Genomic DNA, 24,161 nt, shown 5'->3' with positions numbered 1-24,161 from the left:
ATAGTTGGTGTTCAAGCATTAATCTTCCAATCTGTTGATAGCACAATTATCAAGTGATATTTTTAAATTTTCTGCCAACTTTAAACATTTTTTAACTCAAAAACATGACAGGCTGCTGGACGAATGACTGCCCTAATGCCCAACCACCGGGCTTAGCAAGTTTTCCGGGGGAAACCTTGCTTACACATCACACTTTACACATTTTCATTTCACAAAGATGAGCTAATTGGCTCTGTTACTTAAAATCCCAATTAAATACATTGAATCTTCTGGTTGAAGGCATGTGTTGCTCCACCTTGCAGCATTCCTAGCAATTGTCCAACTTTTAAGTCAGATTGGAAAACATTTCTTTCATTATCAGAACCACCAACTTGAAACCCAACATGCCAATTTTGCACCATTGAAATGCTAAAATCTGCAGTGATTGGCTGTTGATTTGTTCACCCTGGAACGCAGCTAGCATGTTATTCTCACATGCTAGCTCCTGCTGTTATTTCTTCACCAGTAAGAGACCAGTTTGCTTTAATCCTCTGCTTATGTCTTGTTCAGCTGTCTGAGGACGGCTCCATTAGCAGGCTAGGTTTCTTTTTTTCAGAATCACTGACTAGATGGGTTTTAATAATGGCCTAGAAACATTTGAGACCTTTTGGATCAATCCATGTTTAATATATATACAAAATGACTGGGAGGCAATCTCTGATTCTTTTTGATGTTCTGACTATTTTACATTGAGGAAAACACCAAAAACTGTGATTATATGAGCCAATCGTGTAGACAAGCTGATGGGTTTTAGTTCAAACCAACGCTTGGTGCTCATGCAGGAATCTCACTGTCACTTTCGTGGCACTTCCCTCCTTTTAAAGTCACATCTAGGTGTCGGCTTTGAACTAGGTGCATCCGTAATTGCAGTCCGCCATCTGGATGTGGAAATAATTTAACTGATCTAGGATTTTTTCCTGTCTCCAGCCTGTGTATCCTTCCTTCACTTTAACACACGTAATGCATATGAATGACGTGACCTCAGCTCCCTGGAAATATTGGAGCACTCCCTCCTCCTTGCAATTCACTGGTCCCAGGATCTGTTTCATTCCTGACAATTCTGCCATTTTGAAAGCATGTTCCTCCGAGCTCCTTGCGCCGCGCTGAAAGGAGATTTTGAATTACATTGACGTAGAGGTCTCCGACCCCAATTCTGGGCTTTTTAAATGACTCCCTCAGTCAATTTCTGCCAGATGGGTCTCTCATGGCAGATCTCATCACAGTCAAATTGGAAGTTTACTCAGAATACGTCAGGCTGCTTTTGCCTCCCACATGTCCAAACCGTGCTTAACTACTCGTGGTTTACTGATTTGATTGTTATAGAATTACTTCATAGTCCAATTTGATTGTTTATGGAAATTATGGCTCGACTTTCGACAAAGTTGTCACTTTCAATGGCTGCTCTATGACAGTATTTGAACATTTCTTTTTAATCTGCCATAAAACTCTTTATGGACAACGGTATAAGTGCTTTCACAGGGTTACCATCTGTGAATATATTCCATTGCTTATCCTCAATCCCAGGCCATAGTGAGTAGACACCCTGCTTTATTTTGCATATTGTGACTATTGGCTGGTCATTGAAGTTAGCTTCCAATTGGGGCCTGCCATGCAAAGCAATGGCAGGAACCTATTACTATTGTCGGAGAAAGTGTTTCTTTCTTCTTCTTTATTTTTCTTCCGTAACCGTTAATGCGGCTCATACCGCTGGGTGCACACCTACAAATGAGGTATCAAAACGTGCAGAAAATTCACGCCATTGGAGCTATTATTTTTGGTGGGATTTGGGCTTAACGTGGCGACATAATTCGCAAAAAACTACGAAAAAAACCCCATTATAAGTCAATGGGAAAAATCCTGGAAATACCCTATTTTTGAGGATTTTCTGTGTCGTCACAAATTCACCTAGAAATGCCATTCAAATTTCATTTTGTAGATACGTCTGTGATCTCTTCGAAAGTGAAGACGGCTCGTCGGTACCAGTTACGGTTTGTCCACAATTTGCCTCTAAGCGACCCAAAGTTTCTCATTTTTGCTCAAATTAGAGTGAGAGCCGATCTCGGTTCAGATCTGGGCACAACATTTCTTTCTCTCATCGCTGTAAATGCTCTGAGTGAGGTACAGATATGAATCTCGGGACTATCGCAGAAGACACATTGAACTGTCATACGCTCCAAACGCTTTTCGAATATGTATTACGGTTCCCGAACAAGAAGGATTTGTTTCCAATGCTTTTTTTCAGTAAAACGTGTTTGCTCAAACACACTTGTGTGTTTGAGAGCTCAGAGCTCAGAGCTCTCACCCTGCTGAGACCATTATTTACCATAGCAACGGAACTCAAGAGGCTATTGGCTGCTGATTTGTACTACAAATACGCATCACTGTAGTTCTATATGACTTTTCATCCAAAGCACTGTTACACATGGTATTAGTTTGGCCCTTTGAAATGAAGCTTAACAAAATTTTCAAAATAAAAGCCTTGAATATTTTTACATGACGTAATTGCTCTTTTTGGCTTTATTTGACTTTTTCATCCAAAGCACTCTTACACGTGGTATTAGTTCAGAACTTTAAAATGAAGCATACTGAAAATTTCAAAATAAAAGCCTTGAATATTTTTACATCATGTAATTGCTCTTTTTGGCTTTATTTGACTTTTTCATCCAAAGCACTGTTACACGTGGTATTAGTTTGGCCCTTTGAAATGAAGCATACTGAAAATTTCAAAATAAAAGCCTTGAATAGTTTTTACATGACGTAATTGCTCTTTTTGGCTTTATTTGACTTTTTCATCCGAAGCACTCTTACACGTGGTATTAGTTCGGAACTTTAAAATGAAGCATACTGACAATTTCAAAATAAAAGCCTTGAATATTTTTACATCAGCTACTTGTGTTTTGAGCATTATATAACTATTTTAACCCAAGGACTATTACGCATGGGATTAGTTTGGCCCTTTGAAATGAAGTTTAACAAAACTTCCAAAATAAAAGCCTTGACAACATTTTAAATCGTACCGAATGGTGCAGGTCCGCCTCGCTTAACGTTCTTGCGGTTCTCCGCGTGCCACTGATCACGTCGCGGCGTTCTTTAGCGTCGACGCCGATTTGTGGCGTGACGACGCCGGGCCCGAACCCCACGGCCGCGCCTTGGCAGGCCCCGGCTAAATTTCTTCCGAAATTTTCTAGTTTAAGATTGCCATTTGACACTAGGTAAAGGGATATTCCACTGTTTTTTAAGAAGTCTGTACTTTGCTTAATTAGCTCTAGTTTAAAATCTAATATACCTGGGCTAGATTATTCTGTTCTGAACGGAGACTCTTAAATGCAGTTTGAGATTTATGAAGCCTTTACATAAAAAAACACAAATAATAATAATGGCTATAATAATTAAATAAAAACAGAAAAATAACATTTCCTACGGCTCTAAGGACAACCTTAAATTAAATCAACTGTAAATTAAATCATGGTGTTTCAGCCTGTTTTTTTTATTATAAATAAATATTTTAATTTTTTAAGGACAAAAATCATAATAAAATTCTCAAATCTGGGGCGCTCCATAAATATTTGGTTGAAAGCGCTTACCTGGGGAGAACAAACAAACCCATTTCTGGTTCCCTCAGCATCATTGTAAGTTTAGTTGTCAAAAGCTTTTAATAGTCTGATACAACCACTTTTAGAAAGCAAATCATATTTTGCTTTCTAAAGCATAATGTGAAGGCCAAATGATGGCCTTCATTTGTACCTGTTTGGGAACAATTTTAAACATCATAGTAATGACATCCATGTAATAATCCAGTTTCTGGTCCCACCTGTAAAACACAGTTTCTGTTCCACCTGTAAAACACAGGCCCTGAATGACGGCAAACACAAACTGTGAAGCAGCTGCAAGCTTTTGATTTCAATAACGCTAAAGGGAGATGGGAATCGACAAAGTAAAAAGAAGAAAGTAATATTCTTTGAAGATATTTTCAGAGTGGTAAATAATCTCGGTCTCCCCGTGTTTGCTTAGGATGAGGAATTGCTGGCAATATTGGAAAGATTTTAACCAACTGGGATTACATGATATTGACTCTTCAGCTAAATTGTCTTGGATTGATATGAACTGAATTGAAACAACCACCTGCCAACTTCATTTTTTATTATTTTTTTTGCATCAAGAAAGTGCTTATTGGTTTGTGCTTCAATCAAATGTTGTAATATTTGTGTTTCGGCACAGATTACTACTGACGGGAACAACATACCTAGGAAAATGTATTACATTTCAAGTCAGTAACCCCTATTTGGACGAGCAAGAGTAAAATCAGCAACAAAGGCTCTGAAACAACAACAACAACTCACAGATGAAAATATACGATAGGTCATTTTCCCAAGTGAAACATTTTCTAAAGTAGGTAAGTTCGCAGCCTGTGTACATGTAGGCAGACGAATGCTGGGGCTTCAGTGCACACATAGAAAGTCCCATCCTACTGTGAGAAGGTTGGCACCCAGCCTGGGACCTCATGCTGGATATCTGCAGATCCCTCCTCATTGTCATCAAACAAACTCGATGTTCTCTTCGACTGCTCCTCCAGTGTACACACTGCGCCGACTGCGGAGATAGAAAATCCTCTCAGGAAATACGAGATGTCTTCCAGTCGTTGTTGTCTCTGCCCTCAGCTGTTAAGGGGCGAGTTATACAGCAGGCGGAAGGGCGCAGGTCGCGTAAACATCGAGTCAAGGTCTGTGTCTGTGTGCGATTGCGACCTCTTGACCCTTAATCGTGTTTTGTGTTTGTCTGTCTGCAGAGGCATTCAAGGGAAGAAATGCGGGACCATTATCGTGAAAGCCGAGGAGTTGAACAACTGCAGGGTGAGTAACTGGTTTCTTAGAGCTCTTTGCCTGTAGGATTTCTGTTTTTAAGATCTGCTTCCACACACGTTTTAGTTTGTTCACATTAAAATAATGGAGGCCTTTCCCAAATGAGTACATTAGTCATTGATCCACTTGTATCTTTGTACGATTAAATATTAATGTCGTTTCGTCATGTTGCGTCTTGTTGTTCTCAAAAGCAGACGTGGACTTTATTTTCTGCAACCCAATTAAACGAACATATACATGAACCCACCATCCCTACAACTCAATCTACAAAAGCACTTTCACAATTAGTTGGCCCTAAATAAAGAGCCTTTTCTAATTTTACACAATTCATTGCCAAGGGGCTTTGTTCCAACAAATCAACCAAAAACAAACATCCTCACGCTTGGTGTTAAGTTTGTCTGAAATGACAATAAATTGACTTACTTTACAATATGCATAGAGCATTGTGAAATCTATTTATTCAAATGCAAAACAACAAGAGAAAAACACTGTTCAAATCAATAAATAATAAGGTTTCTTCTAAGGGATTACATCAAAAATGTGTTGATCCTCCCACTGTATTTCCCTGGTGCTATTTATTTTTCATCTGTCATCGTTGCTGTCCCAGTTTCTTTACTCAGCACGCCCTTAATTACTTCTGGGGTTCAATAACGGAGCAGGAACAGTCTTTTCCCAAGCCATCAATAAAAAAAAATACATTTTAGGATTCAGACTGTCACAGTTAAATAAAATGACGCCCTTTTCTTTTGTTATGCATCAGTGAAGTTGTAGGAAAGCAGACAGCAGCAGCCTCGGCACACGAGAAGTGGCAAAAGTAAACTTCCTGTTCTATTTACATGGAAAAAAGTGGAATTCCTGGAAAACTTCATGAATAACATGGATCAGGGGTGAATTAACCGGATGCAACAACAGTGTGGAAAACCAGTTGGAGACTGCAAAAAACCTTTTATATCCACAGAGACGACCTCGAGCTTCATTGGAATGATTCAGGTCAAAACATCCCCATGTCAGAAAGGTCTAGTCAAAGTTCAGACCTAAATATGACTGGAAATTTGGGGCTAGATCTGAAAATGTATGTTCAAGAGAAGCGCTTGGGGAATGCTCAAAAGTCTGTATGTGGAAATGTAATGACTTCACTAGGTTGAAACGGACGCCACACTTCACATGCACTACATTTATTAAATTAGTCTGGAAAACAGATATTAAAAAAAAGGGATGAGTTGATTCAACTTAATTTTCCATAATTACCAACCTTTATGAAGAATTGTTTTGATTTTTTTTGTTAATTAAAGCATCAAAACTGGGCTTAAATTTGCATTTTTTTGACATACTTAAATATCCAAGTTTTCCAGTTTAACCTAGACTTCTACCAAAAACTACAGATGTGATTGTAAGCAATATATGAACCCAATTAAATGACTGTTCTATCTATATTATTGGAAAATCCTGAGCTACATGACTGCTCCTGGTAGTTTCTGGGGTTTTATAGGTCACTGAAGTTCATGCAGTTACCATCTCTACTCTCTATTCTTACTGTAAAGGATTTCTTTTCAGTCCCATTGGTTGATCCCGACATGCTTGCTTCGTTTCTTAAGGAATCGGTGATGATGCAGTTCTGTGGGACCAAGTTGGACAAAAAGGATTTCTTTGGCAAGTCGGATCCGTTCCTGGTTTTCTACAGGAGCAACGAAGACGGCACGTGAGTTTTCCTCCCATCCGTCCGTCCTGTTTTCACGTTCCCTCCTTCACTTTCTTTCCCCTTTTCATGTTGTGTTTTGACCCCCTCCCCAAAAAAGAAATGTTTTTTATTAATTTTTCGTTTAAACGTGTGTGAATTACGTGGGGAGACGTCAGCATGTGTGTGCTGGGGAAAAGCACAGCACACACAGATTTTACAGGTGTGTGTGTTGGATCCGGCTCTGTTGCCGCTCTCTGTTATCCTGCAGTGTGGTACAAGTCAGATAAGGCTTTGTGCTCTGAGGGACTCATAAAATTACCTCTTTTTCTGCTTCCTGATGGTGTGTGTGGGGGGGGGGGGGGAGCACAGAATGCCACAGTAAAAAAAAATCTTTGAAAGTTGTTTAAAAAAATGTCATGGCAACTTGAAAGTAATTTAAAGCTGTGAGATGCTTTTGCTTTTAGTTTTGTTTTATTATATTAAAACTACCAACAAATATTGCCGTTACTTTGTGGGCTGCTGGAAACGTCTATAACTTGAATTAATTATTTGCTCGAGAGAAAGAAAAACATAACAAGGAAACAGATTTTTTTTTTTCTCTTAAGTCTATCGCATAATTTCATCTTGAATCTTTGTTTTTATACTTTGAACATTTGAACCTGGATAAGCAGAGGTAATGTATTTTTAGAGCAATCACATTAAAAACAAATTTCAGAAATTGCATTACATTTTATTTGTTGTTTATCTATATTAACAATGTATGCCTTTATTTACTCAGAATTGAGAGAAATAATAAAATAGAAACAAAAAAAGATTCTTAGGGACCAGAAAAAGAAATGGTCTGTTTCTGTGTGATATTTTACTTGGTTCAATCATTTTCAGTTATCCTTCAATACCACAGAGAGGTTGACAAAATACTATTTCATTAGCAAACCCAGGAAGACAAATGCAGTATGCAATTACTTAGAAGCAGAGGTGATGTCACACTGTGTGTGAGGGTGCATTTAAAACAGAAACAAAATAATTTGTAGTTGATGCTGTCAATTGGAATAGCTCTTAATTTAATAAAGGTTGCCAACTTTGCCAAATCTAGCATGTAAGATATGTCTTCCTGTTGCGTGTTGAGGGTTACTGAATAGCTGTGTTTCTATTACGAAAGTGTGTCAAACTGTCAATATCTCATCTGATAAATGGTCATGGTTTGTAAAGGTGAAAATCATCCAATTTTGGTCACAAAGACTATTTATTGGTTTATTGAAAATCCTACATTTCCCCGATCAGAATCCCACCCTGCTCTTTTGACACTTTTGCTCTTCGGTAACTTCATTTCACTTTGGGTCTCTGGGTCACGTTTACCACCTTCCACTTGTCGTCCTTTCTCTCCAGGTTTACCATCTGCCACAAGACCGAGGTGGTGAAGAACACGCTGAACCCTGTGTGGCAAGCCTTTAAGATCCCTGTGAGAGCTCTCTGCAACGGAGATTACGACAGGTAAACCTCTCTGGTTTATGACTACCAGACCACTGCTTCTGCAAGCATCTTGAACAGCAATACATACTGTATTTTCCCAGTACTGCACACAAAACAAAATCTTTAGAGGAATAAATGGCTTTAAGAATCCTTATTAATGAACAGCAGGTTCCTGCTAATGGCCTCTTCAGACTGGTTTTTGGCTCTGTTTATAAAAACAACCCCCACGTAATAGTTGTATAAAAGGCTCTTTTTATGCTATTATTAGGATTACGTAGAAATGATAGAAGCTGTCATTATGTGACAGTGCTGATAACCTGCCAGAGACGTGTGCCTCACATTGTTTCTGTTTCTCTGGAAAGATAATGTCAGTGGAAAGTAAATAACAGGGCTCCCCTCCACATGAAAAATGTATGTTCTGCATTATGTGAGGAGCAGCAGAGGATCACCAACAGAACGAGTGAATACTGCTAACAGTTTCACCACAGGTGCAGAAATAATGACTGCTGTCGCTCTCTATGTGAAACCAACTAGCATTCAGATTGATCCTTCGGTCTTACTGGTGAGCGGTAATAATATTTTCTGGCAGTATTTATTTATTTTTTAAAGTCATTTGGATCTTGTCTACACCACTACTTGCTGTGCAGACGCAGCGTTAAATGGTGTGATTAGCTGCTTTCTCTTAATGCAGGACTTTTTTTTTGGGAGGGGCAAACTGATGATGATGATGATGATAATGAAACTCATTTGACTCTAGGCAAGAGCTTCCCTGTCAGCTCTCGTAAACATCCTGCCGAGGTGACGACATGTAGGGGAGACTTTGCAGCAATTTCATGGAAGCAGTGCTGCACCTCATGAAGGAGACCTAAAATTGCCACAAGCGAAAACGTGGAAATAAACTTTCTTCTGTCTGATTCTAACCTCTTTTTCCCACGAGCCCCATTTAGTCCGCCTTAATAAAGCTCCAGTTCGTTGGCCTAGAAAGTCTGGTTTGTTTGGGGGAGGTGTGAAGGCGCAATTGAACTCTGATGGGGACCAAAAAAGCAAAACATAGATCTCTCGGTTCTGTTGAAGTGAACTCTGGTTCAGTTCGAATGTACATTTGGATGTGAGTGGACCGGAGACTGCTCCAAAAGCAAGAAGCAAACGATAGTGCAGGGTATTCTGGTCTAATGCTAGTGGGAAAAATTGCTCAGGGTTTTTTACCAAAGACAAAAAATAAATCTGACAATCACTAAAATCTGACGTTTGCCATTTTTGTTTACATTTTAAGAAGAAGGAAGTTGCCCCCGTGTCTTCTTTGGAGGTTTTTGTGCCGTTTCCTTCAGTGATTCTTGGTGCAGCGCCACCACAGGCGAGGGGAGGGAACAGGTGTTTCAATTAGTTTACATTTATTTGTCAGTGCAGTGTGAAAGAGAACCGCAGCAATTTAAAATGCAGCAAATAATGCAATTATGGGATTTTATGTGAACACACCTCTCATAACGGTGAAACAGAAGAAAAGGAATGCAAGGTTTTTTTTTACCTTTGTCTTTTTACATATAAAAAATTAAATTGTTTTTTTCATGTATTTGTATTCACCCACCTGTTCTCTGATACCCTCACAGCTCAGAAGGTCTGATCTGTTCAAAATAGTACAAACATAAATCAGGAATTGATCCTGTTGAGGATTGCAGACACGTACATCTGCTGGGAAACTGGGTTTCCTCAGCTTTCTGTGACACTGACTGTGGAAGCGCAGAGGATGGAGAAGCTGTCAGCGGCACTTATTGTTAAAGATATACTGAATGACAGGATTTGGAGTCTTAACTCGTAGGTACAGAGTGCAGCGTTTATACCCGAGGGGTTGCTATCAAAACTCTCACAGTCAAGGAAGAGAGAAAGTAAATGCAACTTATACTAAATCTTTATCCTTGGAAATAAATTCATCTTACATTGCTGTAGCATAAGCCCAGTGATATATTGAGGGGGGGTTTTAACAACCACTCCAATTGTACATTTTGCCTTGCAGCTGCTTTTTTACAAGCATGTTCTCTTGTCCTTCCCATTTTGAAGAGTGTCTCTGATTACTAACCAAAAGTTCCCCAGCTGTGATAAATTTAAAGAAGGGAGAGTAAAAATAAGAAAATGGTTGAGTTGCGTTTAGTTACATTTCTTCCTTGGTTACATAACATCTCAGGGGAAGTTCAACTCTGTCAAGTAAGAAAACAAATAAATTGATAGATCCTCTTGTGTCTACGGCAGCTTAGTAGTGAAAAGGGCACAAAGAAGCCCGCCACAGGGTTTATCTCTGCTGAGCTAACAGACAGCAGCATTGATCCCAAGTTGGGTCCAATAAGCCTACTGCTGGAGCGGAGTTGCTCCGTGCCTTATCAGCGGGAGACTCGACGAGCTGCATGTACGGCGCACAAACACTGCCACACGAGTCTGCAGCCTGAGACGGGAGATAAGGGCGAGCTGAAGCTGGAAAACAAAGGAGGACTGTCTTTCTTTTCTTTACACACATTCGCTCAATCACAGCTTCATGCTGCATCATCAAAGCTCCGAACGACGAGATGTTTTCCTTCCATTGTCGTCTGGAGGAACAAAGGAGATAAAGCGGCACCGGTGTCGGCCTGGACCGTCGCCGCTCCCTACTCCCGACTTTTTCTTTCCTTGTAAAGCGCATCCGGCTCTCCTCAGTAGCTAACGAGGACTTACATTTCCCGGTCTCGTTCTGCAAGATGGAAAAGTTCAGCCGGGGTTCGGATTCTAATTAGATATCACTCAGATGCTTTAGAGAACGAGTTCAGAACACGGTCTGGAAAATCCCCTGTCTAGTTACAGACTTGTGCAGCGTAACACAGGAGATCTGTCTCTGCTTTCTTCTGTCAAAATGACAAACTAAATTAACGGAGAGGCTCGTCACTCTCTCCGGCTGAGTGCAGAGGCCTCTCTCTGGTTTAATTTGCTGCTTGTTCTTTTATTCTTCTGGCCCCACTCTCCTCCATGCTCTTCCCTACGAGCCATTCTTCTGTTAAAGATATTGGTAGATGGAACGATAGCGTCAGATATCAAGCCCTTTCAGGTCGTTCTTTATTTTTGTTTTCTAATTTCCTCATAAGGTATAATGACACAGAGAAATGGATGCATTTCGAGGTGACAAGAAAACATTATCAAAAATAAATAAAGGGCAGGTAGATAACATTTTGAAGTAAAGATAAGCTTCAGGAAGGCTCTGCCTCTCTAAAAAAATTATTATTCTTTTTTGCCGCTTTTGTTGTTCCGTTTTTGCTTTCATTGACATAAATCAATTCAATAAGGTAAAATTTTCATGTTTTAAATTTGCTTCTCTCCCACCAGAACAATCAAGGTCGATGTTTACGACTGGGACCGAGACGGCAGGTAATTACTGTGGAACAGTGTGAAGTTCTCATATTCTTTGCTGACAAAATGGGATTTTTTATTTATACATATTCGTAAATTGTGGTGTTGAATTAAAACGACGCTGCCATTCACCCCAGGAAAAAATGATGGAGGATTTAAACCACGGAAAACCAAAGGCGTTCAGAAAATTAAAGATCTGTATGCCGATGGCATGTTGCTTACATTTGATCAGTTATGTAAGAAGTATTTAATCCCCCCAAAACATTTTTTAAAATACTTATAAATTGAAAAATTATATGTCATCAAAACTGAAAAGAATAGTTGACATTCCACCCTTAACAAAAATAGAAGAGGTGTGCTTATAAGGGAAAGGTTTTCTTATGTAGCTGTTCTATAATTTGTTGATGCTTTCCTCTAAAGATTCAGCAATTGATAACTTAGACGCTTGGAGAAGAGATAATCTTGAAGATATAGATGAGGAAGACTGGAATCAGGCTTGCTTAAAAGCACAAAAACAAACGATAAACACACGATTTAAACTTCTGCAATATAAATGGCTTATGAGAACAAATATAACACCAGTTAGACTTCATCATATGTCCAGTGATATTCCAGATACTTGCACTAAATGCTTATTTGAAAAAGGGACTCTTCTCCATTGTTTGTGGGAATGTCTTAAAATCCAGAAGTTTTGGAAGGATGTTATTGGGTGTCTATCAGAATTGTTTAAGGTGAAAGTCCCATTAGAGGTTAAAATCTGTGTTATAGGAATATACCCAGTGGAATTTAAACAATCACAGACTAAAACTAAATTGATAGATTATGGACTTCTTCAAGCCAGAAGATAATGATCTATTATATATCATGGACGCCCCCTCCCTGGGAGTCTGGAAGAAAGAAATTGCAAATTCGCTCGGACTGGAAAAACTAACATACATCACCAAGAGTAAACAGCGAGACTTTGGGAGCCTCTGGGAGCCAAATATGAGGGTCATAGGGACTGAAGGCGGAGCTTATTAATGGGTGTCTTGACTACAGTTTCTATTTACATATTATCTTATTTTTCTCTGTCTTAATCTAAAAGGTTTTGTATAATTTTGGAACTAAACAAATGCAGGTTTGAATGGTGAGTGGGTGAGTGAATGTAAGTGCGTATTAGTACACGTTTACAATGTTAAGTTTGTTGTTTGTAAGTTTGTTATGTCCTAAAAGAGAAAATTAAAATAAAATATATTGGAAATAAAACGAAGCTGCCATGTTTTGCCATTTGGATATTGCACCATTTAGAGTGAAGCAATATGGTGCACCACATTACAAGTAGGAGCTTTAGAGACCATATCAAGACTTTCATTGTTTTGTCTGTATGCTGGAGGAAAACTGGCTCCTCTACTTATTCATATGCCATCATACAGACATCTGTAAAGGTAATGATGCAATACTCTGAAATATGCAATCGTGTAGATATTAAATGAAAGTGGGCCGAGAATAGAGCCCTGAGGAACACCAGATGTGATGAGGTGAAGCCTTTCCAGAGTCCTAACGGTCTCTTATTCTTCATTTGTCCTTGTAGCCATGACTATATTGGAGAGTTCAGCACCAGCTACAGAGAGCTCTCTATAGGACAGAGCCAGTTCAATATCTATGAGGTAAGTCTGAATGTGTGTCTATGATGAGCTAGCATGCACATTTCTGCCAAGTTGTCGTTTTTTGTTTTTCATGGTCATTTCTTTCGTTGTCAGTTTTGTGAAATTTTCTCAAGTCTTCTGCAATTTTAATTGCATTCAACTGGATCTAAAGCATTCGTTACAGGAGAATATCTAAAAATGTGTAAATTATCACCTCAGATTAAAGAAGCAAAATGAAGAGTTTAAAAGCTTTAGACAATGTTTCAGATTTCTACAATGAAAACATAGAAAAAAGCTGCATCTTGAATGATGAAATAAATGCTGTATTTTGTCAAAGGGACACTATTATGTATTTTCCAGGTGTATAGCACCAATTTATAGTACAATCAAGAAACCTTCAGTTATTATAAAAACACTGCGACTACAAATATATGACTTAAAAGAAATTTGACTTTGTATTTTAATACCTTGAAATTCGGCCTCTGTCTTTTTAAAGACTCCTGCTCTTTCTGAAACTCCGCCTTCAGGAAGTGATCACAACATCACTCTTCTATTAACCCTTTAACAATGCTTTCACTCGCGTTTCACTGAGAAGTAGCTCGTAATAATGAACTCGGCTGATACGCAGCTCCACCAGGCGTTTGCTTATTGCTGCTGGCTAGTCTGAAGGAATCGAGTTGGGGGTTTGCGGTGGACAGGAACTCTGAGGCGGAAGCTCAGAAGCATGGAAACTGCAGCTCTGAAGGTCCAACCAGGTGTTTTGCACAGCTGAATGGTTGCCATGGGAGATTACAGGATTTCTCAAACATGCATGAAAGAATCAAAGCCACTCTTCAGATATGTTTTTGATGAGGGAATAACTCAAAAATAGCTCCAAAACAGTCCATTTTACATACTACTGGCCCTTTAATTATGTATGGCCTGATGCTACTATAGTGGCTCTCTAGTTTCCATATGTTGATTGACACACAGAGAAAAGCACAGGGGACGTCTTGCTTGTACAGCCGCTGTTCGCTTTGAGCTCTTTTATTGTCTTTTATATCTTATCTCACAGTAATAAACTATTTCCTTCACCTGCTTGACCTCAGTATAACCACACTGTATTACTTTTCTTTTGGAAATCAGCTTACAGTGCGTCTGTTTCACTTTTACTTTCCATCTCCAAAGGCACGCTCGCCTCATGGGTGCTCACTCAAAGATAACCAAGGATAAACACACCAAAAAAAAAGTCCACACGTTTTGCCGGTTGTTTTTCCTCGAGGCCCTCTTCCTCTGTTTAACCTTGGCACAGTTTAATGGGACCAGGAAGCAACGCTCCAGTGTTTGGGATTCAAGAGGAGTCTCGGCCTTGCTTCTGTCTGGCCCCTTTCATTACCAAAGCTCTTGGATGTTTTACAAACTCCTGGCAGATTTATGAGAGATGGCACCAATTGAGGGCAACAACTGAAGATGGACTAAGAGCTTGAGCTTTATCTATACGAGGAGAGCATCTAAGGTCTGTTTGTCTTATAAATTCACACTAATTCTGCCTATGTTGCTCATAATGCTGCTGATTAAAGATGACATTTTTCTCCTTCGTGTCCTTCCCGCTCCATTTTGTCCTTTCGTCTCCTACCATCTTCCCTGGTCGTGTCTCGCCTCCTAAAGAACATCTGCTGTTCTGCCTTTATTTGCTAACAAACTCAACACGAAGAAACAAACTAATACAGAGACCTAAATGACAAAAATGAACAACCCAAAAATAATCCAACTACAAAGGGCAATAAAACCGAAATCACAAAAACCCATGACTCATGACCGATCATCTGGTAATCTGGTTTGTGGTTCAAACTAAGGCCAGAGGACACGGATGTTTTAAATCCTAAGTTATGGATTCTGTTGCCTTAATTCAGTTGAATGTTTTAAAAAGCAGCTACAGACTTTTCTGCTTTAAAATTATTTTTAATTAGTTAGGGTTCTCTTTTAGGATGCAATTTATCTTTTTATTTTTAAACATCCTTGTGTTTGTCCACTTTATGCTCTATACATGTGCAAAGTGTTTTATATAGACATGTTACTTTTGGCTTTTTACTTTTACTTACTCCGTCCTTCCCTTCTTTTTTTTCCTTTTGTTTATGCCTTCTTGTGCCCTGCATTCCTTTCTTCATTCTTTCCTTTCTTGTCTCCTTTCTACCTTAAATGTCTAACTTTTCCTATATTCCTTGTTATTTCTTTGTACTTCCTCTCTTAAATCCCTCCATTTTTTCTTCCTTGCTTTCTAGGTCCTTATTCCTCCCCTCTGTCCTTCCTCACTACCTTTCTTGTTTCATTTCCTTGCCCTGCCTCCCTTCTTTCTTTCTGTCCTTCATTTCTTTCCTCTTTGCTTTCTTGTGTCCTTACTTCTCTACCTTGTTTTTTTTTACTCTTTTCCTTATGTCCTTCCTCTCTTTCCTTTTTTGTATGCATCCTGTCTTTCTTACTTACTTGTCATTCACCCTCCCTTCTGTCCTTCCTCTTCTCCTCTCTCACAGTCTCTGTTTTCTCTGCAGGTTCCATATTTAAAGCCTGCTCACAGTAGAAATATCCCTTTTTTATTTTACATATAAATGAAAATGATTTTGGATGAAAATGTGTAGGAATTCCTGCTTTGCTGCATGAGTAAAGTTTTAAATTAGTGCATTATGTTTCCTTTTGCAGGTGATAAATCCCAAGAAAAAAGGAAAGAAAAAAAACTACAAAAACTCTGGAACGGTAAGCCAGAAACTCTGCTTCAGCTTTTTTTTTTTTCCTCCCTCAGTGCAAAGAGCCGAGTTTAAAAGACCTGAAATGTGGTTTTATGCTTCACTTCCTGCTGTCTCTTTCATCCTGTAAATAGAACTGGACATGTTTTTAAATTAAATTAGAGAGAAACACCTGCATATGTCCTGTCGGGGATCGTTAACTGTTACCCTATCGTTTCCAGGTAACGCTGCTGTCCTTCCTCGTAGACGTCGAAGTCACCTTCCTGGACTACATCAAAGGAGGGTAAGCGCCCGCCTCAAACGCGGGGGCCACATTTTTAATGAGGGCTGGCGTGCCGAGCGCCGTCCCTGTCTCGATAATCAGCCCTTCATGATGGCGTGTCTGCACAGTGCCAAAGATAATGATCCCTCTATGTGAGAGAGTCGGGCGGAAAAGTGTACATTTGCATGTGAGAGGGCGACAGCAAAAGGATGGTGGGGGAGAGAGAGAGAGACTGACAGATGGGCTGACCCTAAGTCACACACAGATCAGTGTTTGTGTGTCTGCTTTCTGGTGTGTAGCGGCTTCCATGCGTTCATCCTCGCGTCTCTGTGCATGCGCTTGTGGACGTATGGTTCGCAGGAGGGTTGACCATGTGTAGCTAGGCATGGCATAGATGCTCGCCTACACACTCTGCCTTCATTAGAGTCACAGAGGGGGAGACTGTCAAAGGAGAGCGTGCGTGTCTACAGCTTTAACAGAAAATGCCACTGATGCATTTGTGTTTACACGCTACAAAAAAGTTGGCTGGCTTGTAGTTTGTTTTTCGTCTTTTCATAAAAGTTTTTTGAAACAGTTTTTGTGGGTTTGAATTGTTTTGTGGCACAGACCCAAAGGAATAATAAAAACAACGCACTGCTTTTCTTTTTTTTTTTTAGATTTTATTGATGAGCCTCAATTTTTTATTTAATTTTTTTGAAGAACAGAGCCTGCGCTTTCCTAAACCTAAAGTCTTAAAATGTATGTAGCTAAAATTCAGTTATTAAATTGTCTTGGCCTTTAACACATTCATCACATGTTAATGTATTTAAGTTTCCTCTTGGAACTTTTCTGTCAGACAAAATTCCGAGTCGTATGCAGACATCTTTGTTGCGCTCTGTGACTCAACGGGCAGCTACAGGTAACTAGCTGCTAATACACCTTTGCTAGCCAGCTAGCTAGCAGAGTGCATAGTTTTTACATTTATAGTACATCTTTCCCGATACAGGTCTTAAATTTCACTCTTAATGGTCCTACAAATGTCTTTAATTTGAGTTGATAAAACCTGCAAGAGGCAGGGTAAAAAAAAGAAAGAACGCTTGCAAGGAGATACTTGATTAATACTTAGATGCCACAGCTATCCAGTTCAACTGAAGACGTGATTTCAGTAATAAAATTCAAGCCTGCGCTCCCACCTGCATATGTTCACACACTCACTGTCTGCTAACAAAGACGTCCTCCATTATCAGTTCCTCCCCTAGTGTGGATTTCTCAGCCACTTTGTGCTGTTGTTGTTTTTTTTTTGTCTTTTTTGGCACTGCATTGTGAGTGTAAGGTGGATGCTCCGACATCCTTGTGTGGGTAAATTAGGAGCCAAGTGCGGTTTCTCTGTTTGCAGCCTAAATGGACCGTAATGGTCCTGTTGCACTTACTCCAGTTGCGTAATGGGCTGACCGGGTATTTGTTTGTGTGCGTGGACACAAAGATGCTCTCTGGCACATTAAAGTGTGAGCACACACCCAGACATTCTTCTGTTTGAGCATTTTCCTTGTGTCTACCTGTCCAGATGGACTGTCGTCCAGGTATTTAGTCTCTTTTCCCTACCTGCTTCTATCGTCACTGGTTCTTTGTCGTCTGACTGACGGCTCTTTTTGCAGTTTCAACCTAATCAGCTAATTGTTCAATTGAACCTAATTAGGAACTAGACCTGCTGATTGGATTAGCATAAATGACTGATTTGAAAGAGCTCTCCGTAAGTCCAGGTTGTCGGCGCTCTCATGCTTTTCCTTCCCTTTGATAGCGCTACCCGTGAATTGTAACAAAGAAGCCCCGTTTTGTGCCGGAGTGATGATGAAGTGATGAATTGTTGCCGATATCTTTCATCTTTAACACCGTCTTTGAAGACCACCCTGTCACTCAATGTGACAGATATTGTTTGGTTTGTGAATTGAGCATAGAAACCAGAATAGAGGCAGGAGGGAGCTCTGCCGGCACTGTCGTCTTTCTGAGAAGCTATCATTAGCGGGAGAAGCGGACAAAAAAAAAAGAAATCAAAGAGAAAAAACGGAAAACGAGGCAGCTCCATGAAAAGACACCAGGCTTCATTAGACAATTGAAACAATTCGTTCTGTTCATCTTACAATATAAAACACTAAAGTTGAGTATGGATTTATTAAAACACAATTCTGCAGTGGACAAACTTTAAATATGTAATCAGCACAACATGGAAGGAAGGAAGGAAATGAGAGATGTCGGACAGAAAGACGTGAGGCTAGACGATCGCAAAAAAAGTATGAGAATGCTGGGAAAGAAAGGAAAAGAAATAATGCGAAGCAGGAAGTAGAGAAGTAAAAAAAGAAGGGCAGACACAAAACAAGAAAGGGAAAATTCAATGAAGGAAAAACGTAGACAAGGAAGGAATCAATTGAAAAAAGGGTAAAAGGTTCAAAAAAGAAGTACAAATGACATTAATAAAAAAAGAAAGGGCAATAGGAAGGATACAACAAAGGAAATATAGAAGGTAGAAGAGCAAGAACAAGGTAGAAAACTAAAGGAAGGACACGAGGAAGGAAGGACCCAAAGTAGAAAGGAGGAAATTACACTAATAAGGATACAAGGAAGTTAAAAAAGGAGGTAACTTTTAAACAATGGAAGAGAAAATGAAATCTAGTAATATTCAGGCCTTTTCTTTAATCTCAATTCATTTGTCTGTCCTGTAAACATCTTTAAATTACACTATAAAAGAATAATAAGCTCCAAAACCTGTTAGCCTAACTGTTGAAGAGTACAGTGGTGCAGATGTCTACTGTATGAGAGATTAATCAAGAAATCATGTGGTTTTCTGAGCAGTTGAGCCCTCAGAAGTCCAGCCTAGTTTACAGGACCCATGCATGGTGTAAAAGTGAAGGTGACAACGGAGGTTGATGTAGAGGAGTCAAAGCAATCGGGCGTTTGGCTTCTTCTGCCGCCATATGGACGCTGTCCAACAGGAAACATCTGCTTGCCTCTCATCAGGAGAGGTCACTTCCCTCAACATCTGATGCTGTTTTCAGGTCGCTCAGTGCACTCATGCATACACACTTCGCCCTGGCACGGAAGAACAAGAAAACGTTTTTTTCTGAACATGATTTAAAGTTTTGGGCTTTTTTTTTTAGGCAGGAATATTCTCGTGTTAAAGCTTTCAGTAAACAAGTTATATTTTCGTATTGGTTACTGATGAGGTGTTGCTGTAAATTTGAACTTCGTCAGCTTCAAGTGAGTCCATTTCAAAGATCTGCATAACTCAAGATGCTTTTTTCATTTCAATTGAGTTTTGTTCTGGTAATTTTAATATAAAGATAAGATAAATTTGTGTCTTTATTCAGCTAATATTATGACTATATTCTCATAATATTCTCGGGCCCTGATACTCCATCACATAACTAAGAGAAGGGTTGATTGAAATAAAAGCCACTTTTTAAAAATATTTCCTGTCATTTATAAAAGAAAGCGAGGAAAAATAGTTATTTTTAAGCCACATCTCCCTGTCCTTCCTCAGAGTTTGTACTATTTTGCATATTCCATCCAGTATTTCCCTCCTGACCACTGCTACGTTTATAGGAACCATGTATGTGCTCATGTTTTATTTATATTGGCTCTAGGCGAGGAGCTAATGTGAACTCAGAGTTCCAGAAAATGCAGCAACATTTTGGGAAGCAGGATAGTTTTTAATCTGAGCTGCTGTGCCGTATTCAGCAGCAGGTCTGTAGATGACCAAGTGTTATTTTACAGCATCCAGGATCTACTTCTTGTCCTGCATGGTTTACGTCGCCCCTGCTTCTCCTGGCAAAATGTCGCTTTCCATCAGCCTCAGTGAATCAGTGGTATAGAGTGACTGTGCGTTGCATCAGCTGCATGTACGTGCCAGATAAGCAGGACGCATATTAGCATTTGAAGGGCTGCACTTTACTTAGAAGTTCTAAGTGACTTAGTTACAGCATTCTTAGTGTGAAGATTAAAAGTATGAAGCAACTAGAAGTGTTTTGGTATTCCAATATCACTGATAGTGATGCATAAGGAATAAGTAAGCACTTCTTGCATGACCAAAAGTGCAAAATCATTTTCCTGAACAAAAAAAACTGCAGACTAAATGATGGACCAGATTTCAGGTGACTGTTTTTTTTTTTTCAATTAAAAACACAAGGCAGTAATTTGTTCATTTATTTTGCCTTTCTAATACAACCTCTTTAAATCCAATCGTCCAGGTGTATTACCTAGACACTGGCTATTTCTGGAGACAAAATCTAAATCTAAAGGCAGGGGAAAATGTCAGCTGCAAATCTGTCTTTAATTTGAGTGGAAATAGTAAAGCCCACCTTAACAATGACTTTTCTTTCACACATGATTTGACTGGGTTACCAAGCAACACACAAACAAAAAAATAAATGTGGTTAATCATAGCTCTTTAAGGAAATTAGAATCTGCTAATATCAATCGAGTAAGGTCAGAGCTTTACAAAAATCAGATTTGGATGGCTTTGAATCTCAGATTGACTCATCAGTAGGCTTTAAATGTGTGTAATGCAGATCATGCAGAAATATGAGTGATCATTCCACTCCGTTAAGTTTCCTTTGTGGTGGTTGTAACACATTCGTTCTTCATTGCTGTTGAGTTCACCTCGTCCTGTTTTTCCCCTCACAGTTTGAGTTGTCCTGTCGAGCTTTGTGCATCTGTGACGGCCAGAGGTATGATGGCAGGAGAGGAACAGGAACATGAATAATTTAGACTGCTCGGATGGAGCTTGTGTCTGCCAACATGAGGACCTGGACCAGAATCCACTTCTGACCTTGTGTCCCTACAGCTGTTCCCGAGAAAAAGCCTTGTTATTTTCCGGTGATTGAGTAAAGTAGCTAAATAGTGTTTACATGGCTGTAAAAACGGTGTTTCCACCGTTACTGATTCCTTTGGTTTTATACTTAGTTGATATACTTATATTAAAAGCCACATCAAGTACTGCCAGACCAGTTGTTGAAGGTTGACTGGTGATATTTTGTATCTTTGCCCGGGGGCCCAAGTCCAGTCCAAACAAAATACAAAACTGACTTGGAACAAAAAACAATGAGACCATGACAGTTAGACCCTGTTGGGATGATTAGGTCTACGCCTTGTACCCATTAGTTTGAACATGAGGGCAATTACCTCTGGGCTCAAATAGATTTCTCTGCTTTTCATTAACCTGTGAAGGTAACAAGGATGATGACCCAATTGGCGTTTGACTTCAAAGATTAGTGTACAAGCGGCAGCGTTGAGGATTTGCCATGACAGATTGCTTAACCAGATGATGTTTCTAGAGGTCAACATGTTGTGGAGTGTTTTTGATTTCGAATGAAGCTTCAGTCTCTCCCAACTTGTGCCATCAATACCTGCCATGTCCTGACTAATAAATGATGTCTCTTTTTGTTTTCGAAGGACCCAGATCAACTTCACGGTGGCCATTGATTTCACAGCTTCCAACGGTGAGGACACACTTGAACCGTGCACGCATTCACACTTAGAGCTGCCTGAATACAGAAAAAAACAACAACCCTGAGCACATAAGGGAAATTTATTCAAACATATGCAAATTGAGAAATCAAGTATTCCTTAATGGCCCCCCTCCATCACACCTGGCAGCTAAAGCTCAGCAGGCTAACAGGCTAAGATGGTGTTGATTTACGGACCGAGTTATGCAGTTAGGTTTGAGCTCAAGCCATTCAGAACAGGGGGCAGCAATTAAGCTAAGTTCTGTTAAATGTAGCAAATGCTTTCAAGCAGAGGACGGACCAATGAGTCTGAACTGTTTGGCGCACATGATCCTGTGGGTCTGCCAGAAAACGTTTTTATGAGCAAGCGAGCCACTGACACAAGTCAAAACTTGGGAGGTCAAAATAAACGTCACATTAGCGCTGCATCTGTGAAGTAACCGCGTCTTTTAATGCGTTTACCCAGATTTTATTAACCTAATTTTTAACTTGCTCCCTGACGAAATTCCCAGCTTTTTTTCCCTCGATACAGTAAAATATTTTCATAAAACTGATGGGTCGTAAAATATCCGCTCGCAGTCTCTGAATTTCTTTTGCGTTTCACAGGAAACCCAGCCCAGCCCACCTCTCTCCACTACATGAGCCCATACCAGCTGAACGCCTACGCCATGGCCCTGAAGGCGGTCGGCGAGATCATTCAGGACTACGACAGCGACAAGATGTTCCCCGCGCTGGGCTTTGGAGCCAAGCTGCCGCCGGACGGACGGGTGTCCCATGAGTTTGCCCTGGTGAGTGGAAGACCGGGACATAATATAAGAGTTGCAAAGTTCTACATTCTGCTATCGGACTTTCTTTATTGCGCATTAACAAAACTTTTAAAACTTTTTCATATTTTGCCACTGTATAATCTCAATCGTTGATATTTTATAAGAAAGTTATTGGGAATCTTAAAGCAGGCTTGGATTAATAATTTATGAGGCTTAACTTAACCCTTTTCTGAGCAGAGTGAATTAAAGTCTCCTTGCTTGTTTCTTAAAGGGGCAGTACTATGTATTTTTCAGCCACATTGTGCCATTGTGTAGCATAATAAAGTAACTGTTACCTTCAGTGCTATATATATCAAAACATGACTTAACAGAAATTTGACTAAGCAATTTAACACCTTGAAATTGAGCCTGTGTCTCTTTAAGAAGCTCCTGCTCTTTCCGACAGTCCGCCTTCAGGAAGTCGTCACAACAGCGTTTCTCCATTAAACGTTTACCAACGTTTTTAGGAACGTTTATGTTGAGCTCAGCAGACGTGCAGTTCCACCAGATGTTTGCTAATTGCTGCCGCTAGTCTGGAGGAGCTGAGTGGGGAAGAGGGAAGCTCTGTGAGGCGGCTTTTGGTGATGGAATAACATCATAACATTATGTAAAGCTTAAAAAAATGATTTGACATAACACTGCCCCTTTAAGGATTCAGTTACATTTCATTACTCCGTCTCCTTCACTTGCTTGTTCAAAAATATTGCAATAACTGACCTTTCCTCACGTTTTCAGAACGGTAACCCTCAGAACCCATACTGCGCAGGCATTGACGGCGTAATGGAGGCCTACTACCAGAGTCTGAAGTCCGTTCAGCTCTACGGACCCACCAACTTCTCCCCCGTCATCAACCACGTCGCCAGGTACCACACACACTCACTTTTTGGAGTTGCAGTGTAATTAAACCAACTTTTCTTTGCTCCTCCACTCGCATGTTTTCTACCACTGCTTATGTAATGGGTTTCATTGGAGTATGTGCGAAAGAACGCACCGACACCAAACACCCTCAATCTCAACCGAGGATGTTTTCCGTAATGAGCTCTGTGAGGCGAGTGTTGCCAGGTAGCCAACAAGAAGTGTTTTTATTTAAGGAGTTGATTACATGTTTGTTTCTGTCTGCGCTGCGATGAGAGCACAAATCATGCTGCAGGGTAGGAGAGCTGGCGCGTCAGACCAAGTTCTCTGAAAAACACATTAAGAAACTTTTCATACAAGGATGTAATTAAAGAGGTGCACCCGAGTGATGTCTCATCAGGTTATTTCACAGATCTGAGGGATAATTTACTAAAATCTTACCGGCATGACGAGACGAAAGCAGGGTTTGTGAGAAAAGACCTGAATATAGATGCATAACATCAGGCTTGCTCCTGCTTTGTGATCACCCACTATTAAGGACACTCAAATAAAGCACTTTATTAGACTTAGTAAGTACACAAACGTACACAGATGTGGTAAAACACCAAAGTTTGTATGCAAGAACCACTTTGTATCGAACAATACCATGGTGAAAAGACATTACCCGTGACTTTAGTGAGGAAGCTGCAAGTGCACATCAATCTGGGAACCATTGCAAGGTTGTTTCCAAACAATTTGTGGACTGTCCATTTTCACAGGAGTGAACGTGCCAACAAGGTTCAGAAGAGACTTCTTCTGTCTTTGCTTTTTTTTTCACAATTAAATGGTCAAAGAAAATGTTAATTCCAGTCGAAGATAATCCGAGTAAATACAAAAGTCAGTTTTTAAGTAACAAATAAGTGTATTTGTAATGAGAAATAGACCATCCAAACTAACGTGGCCTTATGTTAAAAAGTATTTACCCATAAATTAACCACTTTGTGGTCTTTTAATTTTGCAACTTT

The 24,161-nt window shown here is 39.8% G+C and overlaps 1 protein-coding gene across 2 annotated transcripts in view; it reads left to right on the top strand.

Annotated features, from left to right (window-relative positions):
• LOC116736683 (copine-8) overlaps positions 1 to 24,161 on the top strand; it is an 87,506-nt gene that overhangs the window by 53,356 nt on the left and 9,989 nt on the right. The window contains exons 7-16 of one of the 2 annotated variants that reach the window (XM_032589313.1): positions 4,826 to 4,889; positions 6,494 to 6,597; positions 7,963 to 8,067; positions 11,389 to 11,430; positions 12,983 to 13,058; positions 15,714 to 15,767; positions 15,979 to 16,040; positions 21,444 to 21,490; positions 22,103 to 22,284; positions 23,038 to 23,165. In XM_032589313.1, the coding sequence (XP_032445204.1) occupies positions 4,826 to 4,889; positions 6,494 to 6,597; positions 7,963 to 8,067; positions 11,389 to 11,430; positions 12,983 to 13,058; positions 15,714 to 15,767; positions 15,979 to 16,040; positions 21,444 to 21,490; positions 22,103 to 22,284; positions 23,038 to 23,165 (864 nt within the window). The other variant, XM_032589314.1, reaches the window with a different exon arrangement.

This window comes from Xiphophorus hellerii, chromosome 17 (genome assembly GCF_003331165.1).
Source record: "Xiphophorus hellerii strain 12219 chromosome 17, Xiphophorus_hellerii-4.1, whole genome shotgun sequence".
Lineage (NCBI taxonomy): Eukaryota > Metazoa > Chordata > Actinopteri > Cyprinodontiformes > Poeciliidae > Xiphophorus > Xiphophorus hellerii.
The sequence above is the reverse complement of the archived record's forward strand: the minus strand, read 5'-3'. Positions and strand labels throughout refer to the sequence as shown.